Consider the following 9,946-nt stretch of genomic DNA (forward strand, 5'->3'; position numbering starts at 1 on the left):
AGGGCCCCATGGCACATGGTGGCAACATACATGAAATATGGAAACACAAGGAGAGGCAGGAAGCAGAGAGATGGGAGGGGCCGGCCGGGTTCAGGCTTTTATAACAACTTCCCTTCTAGAGAACTTGCTCCAGGAGGCCAGTATTCCCTTTCCAGGGCAGCCCTAATCAACTAACACATAGTTGCCACTAAAGAAAAATATGTATTGCTTTCCCCTTCAGTTTATCATGTGACATTTTATGTTGCCAAAGTGATCATGATTAACATTTCATGACTGCATAATATTTACAATATTAGCCATTCTTCCATAGTTATACTACTACCACAAAGAACATCTTTGTGGTTAAAGTGGTCTTTGTGGGTTTTTTCCCCACTGATTTTTTTTAATGAAATGATTAGGGGTCAAAAGCTTTGAAATGTTTTACTTGGCGATTGCTACCAGATTGCAAGATTCCTTCTGAAAGGATGATACTAGTTAACATTGTGACCAACTACCTCTGACCCTACCTATTTTGGCTTGGCCTCTCCATCACTGGATCTTATGGTAAACGTTTATTTGCGTTACTGGGAACTGAATCCAGGGGCGCTCTATCACTGAGCTAACACCCCAACGCTTTTTATTTTTTTTTACTTTGAGACAGTGGCTAAGTTGCCCAGGCTGGCCTTGAACTTGTGATCCTCCTTGCCTTTGCCTCCCAAGTCGCTGGGATTACAAACGTGAGCCCCTGGGCCCGATTGTTGCTATGTTTTGCTCATTTGTTAAACGCAAAGTGGGACGTCATATTACATGGTGCATCATATGAAAGGCATTTCCTAAGTGACTTGTATCTAGTGTGGCTTAATCAACCATGCCTGTCTTACTGCTGAGACAGATTGCGCAAAAGATCTTGGAGCCGCTAAGGGAGGAGGCTAGGGGAGCCCACGCGCCCCCTAATGACCAGAACTGCCAGTGACAGGCGTGGGTGTGCAGCTCGCCCAGGGAATTCAGGCATCTGTTTTCCAGGGCGTGGGAGCGGAGCGAGAACGCAGGCGAGGGCGCTACAGTGCGCAGGCGCACCACAATGTCGGGGTTTAGTGGTTACCGATTGGGCGTGGGCTGGCGGCGCAGGCGCACTGGCGGCCTATGGGGTCTAGGCGCCGGCGCACTCGCTCTTCTTCAGACGGCCGCCATGGCGGGACAGGAGGATCCGGTGCAACGAGAAATTCACCAAGACTGGGCGAACCGGGAATACATTGAAGTCATCACCAGCAGCATCAAGAAAATCGCGGACTTTCTCAATTCGTTCGGTCAGCGGGCGAGCTGGGGGAGGCGGGGAGGAGGGAGGCCTCGGAGGCGGTTCTGCAGGGGCGCCCAGGAGGAGCTTTCCGGGGACCCCCGGGAGACTTCTGCTCTTGCCGGTTTTCGCTTCCTCCTTTAGGCCCCACCTTCCCCCCCACCCCGACCTTAGGCTCCACTGGGCAGTTCCTGTGAGGTTGCCCAGCCCTAAGCTGGTGGTTTCGTTGTCATCTCTCTGGACTCATTAACAGGCCCTCTCCCCAGACACACCAGGCAGCGCCCTCCGCCCTCCGTGGGATTTCTTCTCCTCAGTGGTCTCCTCGTCCTTTGGGCTCCGCATCCATTCCAGTCTCCACTTTGCATCTAGACCGTGCAGTCTTGACAGTGTCACTACCCAGTTTAAAGACTCCTCAAACAGTTCCCCGTCTCCTTCAGGATCAAGTCAAAACCTCTTTCTTTAGTCTCTTTTAGTCGCCCCCCCTCTCATCCATTCACTGTTCATTCTTTCCTGTCTTCAGTGTATGCTGTGCTCAGAATGGTAGGCGGTGAGATCAGAGTTAAGGCCCAGGTCCTGTAGGGCCTTGAAAATGCCCTCTTTATGGATGGTATATTGTTTATAGTAGGTATTCTGCCTTCTTCTAGCCCATTCTTCCGAGCAATTGTTCTCAGTAGAGAGACAACTTTACCAAAATCTCTCTTGGGTGTAATGCTCGTGACAGTCTTAAATTCTTTATGCACTGTTCATATTCTTCTGGGCAGTAACCTATAGTAGAAACTTCTCCCCTATATTCTCCAAGTGTTTCAGACGCCTTGGTGCTGGATAGACTTTCTAAGATCTCTTATTATTTAATTTTGGTGCTGGGGATTGAATCCAGGGCTTTATGCTTGCTAGGCAAGCACTTTACTACTGAGCTACTTCCCCAGCCCTGGATAGTGTTTCTTATGATGTCTAATAATCTTTTCTTGGTACCACTAATTCAGCAACATCAAGTAGTTAAGATTAAATAGGAGCCTGAGCAAAGGGATACATGCTTGTAATTCCAGCTCCTAGGGAAGCTGAGGCAGGGGGATCAACTAGCCAAACCTGTCTCCAAAAAAAAGTGCTGAGGATATAGCTTAATGGTAGAGTGTCCAGTGTTCAAACCCCAGTAGTAGAAAAAGGAAAAAGATTAAGTAGGAAAAGCTGATTATTTAAAAAAAGAAGAATTGAGAATGAATTAACTGTTCTGTAGAGAGGACTGTTCCTTGTAGCTGGAGTAAGGGTTTTGTCAGTGGGCTGAAGGTGTAGCTCAGGGGTAGAGCATCTGCTTACCATAGAATGAGTACTTTAGTTCCTTTCCCAGCCATGTTAAATAGCAAAAAAGAGGCCGGGTGCAGTGGTGCATGCTTTTAATCCCAGTGGCTTGGCAGGCTAAGGCAGGAGGATTGGGAGTTCAAAGCCAGCCTCAGCAACTTAGGCAAGAGGCTAAGTAACTCAGGAGACCCGCTCTCTTAAAAAAAAAAAAAAAAAAAAGCTGGGGGTGTGGCTTAGTGGTTAAGTGCCCCTGGTTCAATCCCTGGTACCAAAAAAAAAAAAAAAAAAAAGATTAGTAGTGTAAACATATTCACACATAAGTTACTGTAGAAATTTTGGTAGAGGATGGTAATCAGGATATTATAGAGCTCATGTATCCTAAAAAAGAACTTATTTTTTTCTTTTAAGAAATACAAGTGAAGGAATATGATTTAGTCTAAAGAATGGATTTGGAGCTAGGAGATCCAGAAAGGCTAGACTGATTGATTTTAATGACCTGAAGATATTGTAAAAATACAGGCCTTTTTACCCTATTACTCTTGTAGTTTGGGTACCCTCAGATTTTTTTTTTAAGATGGGGTCTATGGGCTGGAGATGTGGCTCAGCGGTAGCGCGCTCGCCTGGCATGCGTGCGGCCCGGGTTCGATCCTCAGCACCACATACCAACAAAGATGTTGTGTCTGCCGAGAACTAAAAAGTAAATATTAAAAATTCTCTCTCTCTCTCTCTCTCTCCTCTCTCACTCTCTCTTTAAAAAAAAAAAAAAAAAAAAAAGATGGGGTCTAGCTATATTGCCCAGATTGGTCTTGAATACTTGGATTCAAGTGACCTTCTCTTATCCTCCCAGTGCTATGACTACAGGTCCATGCTATCACACCTGGCCTTCACTGCAAATCCGAAACTCATTCAGTCCCAAGACTCATCCTAGGAGTAAAATATACCTGCAAAAACAGTTCAGGATGTAATTCCAGTGACTCAGGAGGATTGAAAGTTTGAGGATAGCCTGGGCAACTTAGCAAGATGCTGCCTCAAATAAAATTTTTAAAAGGGCTGGGGATATAACTCAGAGATAGAAAGTTCCTGAGTTCAATTCCCAGTACCCCTCCTCCCCACACCCCTCCTGGGAAAAGAAAAATTTAAGAGAAAAAAAAGTTGATGTATGGAGTACTAAGATTATATGAAATAAGCATTCAGAGAAGTAGCGGACAGCAGGCATGTACAACTGTGGTGACGTGTGCACACTATTAAACATCCTAATAAGGTAGCATTTGCTGTGAAAATCTGGTGATAATGTATACATTAATACAGTCTGGTTTTAGATTTGTCCAGCTGCTGAATTTTCTCAGTGTTTTTTATTTGAATCAGTACATATTTAATGGGATCTGAATATGACTGGAGTTTCTGCAGTTGAACATTTTATATTCTTCAGTGGTGTTTATCCATGTAGGCCAGTAGCATAGTATCATTACTAGATTCTAGTTCATTACCAGATTGACCACTAGAGTAGAAGCAGTCAGCCAGGAAGGAACTCTTCCTCTTACCTCTCCCACCCTACCCATAATTTTGGTGTGTCTCTTTTCTTGGGAAATGACAGGTTGTCAGAGGTGATATTCATGTTTTTACTAAATGGCATACATAATGTGTGCTTTTGAGATGAAAAACAGACTGAAAAGCAATTTGATCCTGTTGAAAATGAGAGTGTATCTAGGAATAGTGGGGTATGAGGTGCTCCTGTGCAAGCTAGATCTGGGAATTAGAGGGAGCAGCTCTAGCAGACAGAAAACAAGACTGAAAAGAATAGGGCTATAGTGGCACACACCTGTAATCCTAGTGACTCAGGAGACCGAAGCAGGAGAATAATTAGTTTGAAGGCAGCCTCCACAACTTAGCAAGGCCCTGTCTCAAAAGGGCTGGGGGTGTAGCTCTGTGATAGAGCACCACTAGGTTCAATCCCTAGTACCTCTCCATAAAAAAGGGGGGGGTCGGGATATAACTCAATGGCAGAGCACTTGCTTAGCATGGGAAAGGCCCTGGTTTCCTTCCCCAACACTGTAAAAGAATTTTTTTAAAAATTAAAAAGAAAAGTGGAGAATATTCAGAAAAGCCAATTCTGAAGAGACAAAGATTAGTGGATTCCAGAGGACGAGGGGAGGTACAATGAGGAATGAAAGTACTAATAGGTACAGGTTTCTTTTAGGGATGATGAAAGTATGCTAAAATTAGATTCTGGTAATGATTGTATAACTTTGCAAGTAATACTAAAAACCATTGAATTGGATACTTTATGCAGGTGAACTTTTTGGTATGTAAATTACCAAAAAATAAGAGTAGCAGGCTGGGGATATAGCCTCAATTGGTAGAGTTGCCTCACATGTTCAAGACCTTGAGTTCAATCCCTGCAATCACACACACACAAAAATAAAGAGTAGCAGTGAAAATAGGCGAGAGTGAGAAAGAAAAGCATAAAAACAGTAAGAAAAATGAGTAGAAAGTGGAAGACTTGTGCTGTAACCAAATTTTAAGAGGTGTGGGGAATAAATTATAGCTCCATAGGCTCTGTAATTTTTAATGACTTTTTTTTTTTTTTTTTTTTTGATGCCAGGGATTGAACCTCATGCTTGCTAGGCAGGGGCATTCTACCACAGAGCTACATCCCCAGCCCCTAATGATTGTTTTAATAGTTCTTTATAGTTTGTTATACTTTACAGACCTTTCCTTTAATGCTGGGCATGTTTTTGTTTTTTCACCATCATAAGAAATAATGATGAGGGCTGGGGATGTGGCTCAAGTGGTAGCGCGCTCGCCTGGCATGCGTGCGGCCCGGGTTCAATCCTCAGCACCACATACAAACAAAGATGTTGTGTCCGCCGAGAACTAAACAATAAATATTAAAAAATTCTCTCTCTCTCTCTCTCCTCTCTCACTCTCTCTTTAAAAAAAAAAAAAAAAAAAAGAAATAATGATGAACATTTTTGTTAAATCTTCATGTAAAGGGGAAGTAACAACCAAAGACCAAATACGCTAATAACTTAGAGACTAGAAGTTCATCCACAAATGTTCAGATAGATTCAGAAAAGGTTGATTGTGTTCTAGTAAGACCTCCCAAATGGAAGTTGAACTGGGTCTTGATGGAAGATGCTTAGGCAGGCAGGATGAGTAAGATTTGGACAGGATGAAATGAAAGTTGAGGCGGGATCAGAGTGTAGGCAGATTTCTCAAAATCTGCTGAAGCACTTTGCAAAACAGCCAGGGAAGAGATGAAAAGGAAAGTTGTTAGGGTGTTGAATCATTGTGTGGGAGACTCTCAGGGAGTGTATGTTTTAGATATAAAAAGTAAAGATTATTGAGAGATATGACTGAGCGACGGTGTTGGAGGAGGTAGTGAGAAATAATCACCATGCTTTGATGCCTTTCTCTTTTTTATGTTGAGGGTAGTTGGAAAAAGAGAGGTCAAGCAGTTTCGGTGAGAGGAGTTTGCAGAGGAAAAGTTATTTTGGGGGAAATCTAGGTTGCATTTTGGGTGAAGTGAAAGGAGACTAGAAAAGGTAGAGGAAAAGAAGGGATTTGGGCTGTTTTTCACAGATGGAGTGTGGGTTCCAGAGGGTTCTTGATGTTCACTGAGTTTTCTCTAGTCCTAAAAGGTCTAGGCAGATGAAAGATGAAAGATTAAGTATACTTCTAGGGTTGTGGTAATGGTGTGGCTTCCAAGAGCTCAAAAACTTTTGATACCTTATTTCTTCTCCTTAATATCTGCTGTTTTTTGGCCTCAGCTTTTCTCTCTTGACATTACAGATATTACATCCCTGACTTTTGATGGTCCAACGTTAGACTTTTTCAATTTCACCATGGTTTGAAAGCAATATACATGCAGTAAAAACCATACTTCATTTCCCCCATGCTGAGGATACAACTCAGGACTTTTCACATGCTAGGCAAGTACTCAACCAAGATAAGGGCTGGGATATAGCTCAGTGGTAGAATGGTTGCCTAGCATGCACAAGGCCTTGGTTTCAGTTTCCAGTACCACAAAAACAAAAGCTGGACATGGTGGTACACACCTGTAATCCCAGTGACTGAAGAGGCTGAGGTAGGATAATCAGTCACAAGTTTAAGGCCATCCTGGGCAGCTTAGTGAGGCTGTAAGCAACTTAGTGAGACCCTGTCTCAAAATAAAAAATTAAAAACGGCTGGGGATGTAGCTCAATGGTAAAGCACCCCTGGGTTCAACCCCTAACACCAAAACAATATTGAGCCACATCCCTAGCTTGTCAACTTCCTGTGGGTTTATTGGACATAACCTCATCTTAAGTTTGGGCATGTCTATTTTCTTTGCTTTGTCACTTCTCCTTTTTTCCCCTACATTTTTTATTGGTACATTATAGTTGTACATTATGAAAGGATTTTTTTTTAGTGTTTGCACATGCACACAATATGTCTCCTCTCTTGAAACTTAGTGGCCTTTTGTACATCCTTAGTGTGTTAGTTTTCTATTGCTGCCATAATAAATTTTCACAGATTTAGGAGCCTAGACTAAATAAATGTATTTTACTGTTGTGTAGGTCAGAAATCAACATTGATCACTAGGCTGAAATCAAGGTGTCAGCAGGCCTTCCTTCTGGAGATTCTGAGAGAGGGTCTACATCTTTGCTTGTTAGATTGTTGGCAGAGTTCACTTTCTTGTGGTAGTGGGACTGAGATTTGTTTCCTTGTTGGCTGTCAGCTGAAGCTATTTCCAGTTTCCAAAGATCACTTACATCCCTTGGCTCATTGCCTCCTCACCTTTTCAAAACCAGCAATGACAGGTTGTATGAGTCTTCTTCATGCTTTAAATCTCATCTCTTTCTTCCATCTCATTTTGACCTTCTACCATTGTCATCTATATTTTATGGACTTGTATGATACATATTTACAGGTTCCAGGAATTAGGGCATGGACATGTTTTAGGGGCCACTCTTCTGTGCCTTCTATCCTTAGTAGGTTGTTCAGTAGCATCTGAACAACTGTGCTTCTAAGATCCTTCTCATCTTGTCCACTCAGGTCCCATGTATACTCTGCATTATGTATTATTCCTCTTCTTTAGCACAGGATGTATGTGTTTCTGTGTACTGTGTGTGGGTGCATGTGCTTACATGTGTTTGGAGTGACATTAATCCTGAACATCAGTCTCCTTTTACCAGATATGTCTTGTCGTTCAAGACTCGCAACACTAAATGAGAAACTGACAGCCCTTGAACGGAGAATAGAGTACATTGAAGCACGGGTGAGTATGATGGGCAGGGGCTATCCCAGAGAGAATGCATGTTTCCATTTACTATTGAGAAAACTGAAAGCAGAAACAGGCGTAGAGGAATTAATTACCTTGCCTAGATTTAGGTATCTCTGACTCTTAATCTTGGATCTGAATGATCTGAAAAAAGTGTGTGTTTGTTTTTTTCAAAGGCTCCCTTAGTCCCTTTGAATTTATCTGAATGTCAATTTTCCTTTGACAGGTGACAAAAGGTGAGACGCTCACCTAGAACTATGCTGTTCTGCTGCTGGGAAGTTGCTTTACAGAACACAGGCCACGTGGGAAAGGCCCCAGCAGCCTTCAGCTCCTTGTCTCCTTAAAGAACAACAGGGCTTTTTCTTGTTTTTCTTTTTTCAAAAGTGTGGCCTTTGGGCTCTGCCATGTACCTCTGGGAGTGTGATGTGGCATGGGGAAGAAGTCCAGGGGAATTGTTGGAAACAACATTAGGCATTTTACCTTTTCAGTAACATTTTATGGACCTACTTATCAATGTATTTGAGGTGTTCAAAGCCAACAGTCTGAGGTTCTTTGTTAAGGTCCTTTCACTTCTGTTTCTCTCTCAGACTTTTCTCTTTGCCTCTGCACTGATTCTGTGGACAGTCTTTGTCTCATTCCCACCTTGGATAGGAGGTGGGGGGCAGTCCTGCTTGAGATACTTGTGCACTGGCAGTGGCTGCCAGAGAATGTTATTGCAAACCCACTGATTTCCTTTTTTGGGGAGATCAAGGCCAGGCCCCCACCTGGCTTAAAGGGACATTTCAGAGTTTTCTTTCTGTCACTTGGGGTGTCTATGCCTCTCATATTTCCTTAATAAACTCTTCAACTTCATCTGGCTGCTTTGATTGTGGTGGGGAGAGAAACTATAGATGGTTTTATCTAGGTCACAGAAGGGCTATATATAGGATTATTATTCTAACTTACAACTTTCAGATGTAGCTGTTTGATTCAAAGCCTAGGTAGCTTACCAGCCTGAGTCTTGGTGTTTGTACTTCAGCTAACTAATTCATCCTGGGAATCGTTTGGTCATTCAGCAGGAGACCAAGTATTACTATGCAGGCACTTTATTCACCAATAAAAGAAAGCACTGAATCAGACATAATGGTTATATTCTGTTGAAATACCAGCATCCACAAAATTTAACCACAATTCAGGGCAGATTATTAGTTTTACAAGATTCAAGCTAAATATTTACTTCCTTTGAAAAGCAAACTCTGGAGTTCAGACAGAAGAGTCTATAATGGTTCATCCTGGTATGCAGAGCTTTCTATAAACTTGGGCCAACCTGCTTCTGAAGGCTTTTGTCCAAAATCAAATCTCCACTTTCATCACATGGAATTCATCGTGTTCTGCACACACTAAATTTCCTCTACACAAGTCATATTTGCCATTCAAAGTCTAACTCAAATCAAACTTCCCCCAGAAAGTACCCACAGACTTTTCCATTCAGTATTTGCCCTGTCCTTTTTCTTGCTTCCTCCCGTCACATTGTGCTAACACTGCCCTTCAGCTCTGGATTTGATCTTGTTGTATATGCATTCCATTCCCTTTTTCCTATACTGCCCAGATGGATGCCTTGAGGAAGGTGTGTCGTCAGTAAATACTAATTAAACTGACTTGCAGAATTCAAGCTGTGTTGCACTGAGTTCTTTCTGTGTGTGTGTGTGTGTGTGTGTGTGTGTGTGTGTGTGTGTTGCTGGGGATTGAACCCAGGGCCTTGTGCATGTGAGGCAAGCATTCTACCAACTGAGTCAAAACCCCAGCCCCTGCAGTCAGGTCTTTTTTAGAACCCCTGGAAGACCATTTTTAGTAGTACAGATGGAGCATCCATGAAATTCTCCAAAATCCAGTACTTTCTGAGCACCAACAATATGACACCACATGTGGAAATTTCTGTATCTGACCTCATGTGGGCTGCTGTCAAAACAAGCAACCTACACATATAAGATGAACTTCAAGCTATTCTATGTGTATAAGATACATATGAAACACTTAAGAGATTTCATATTTAGACCTGGGTTCCATCACCACATTATCTTATGTATGTACAAATATTTCAAAACCCCCCCAAAATCTGAAAGCTGAAAGACTTA

The 9,946-nt window shown here is 42.5% G+C and overlaps 1 protein-coding gene across 1 annotated transcript; it reads left to right on the forward strand.

The window, feature by feature from the left end:
- The first annotated feature begins 1,129 nt into the window (after positions 1-1,129).
- Brk1 (BRICK1 subunit of SCAR/WAVE actin nucleating complex) lies at positions 1,130-8,684 on the forward strand. Its single transcript, XM_026383032.2, has 3 exons — positions 1,130-1,286; positions 7,747-7,829; positions 8,059-8,684. Exons 1-3 carry the CDS (start codon positions 1,169-1,171, stop codon positions 8,083-8,085), a joined length of 228 nt encoding a protein of 75 aa, XP_026238817.1. The 5' UTR covers positions 1,130-1,168; the 3' UTR covers positions 8,086-8,684.
- Positions 8,685-9,946: the final 1,262 nt, after the last annotated feature.

Source organism: Urocitellus parryii, chromosome 16, assembly GCF_045843805.1.
Source record: "Urocitellus parryii isolate mUroPar1 chromosome 16, mUroPar1.hap1, whole genome shotgun sequence".
In the NCBI taxonomy this organism is placed as follows: Eukaryota; Metazoa; Chordata; class Mammalia; order Rodentia; family Sciuridae; genus Urocitellus; species Urocitellus parryii.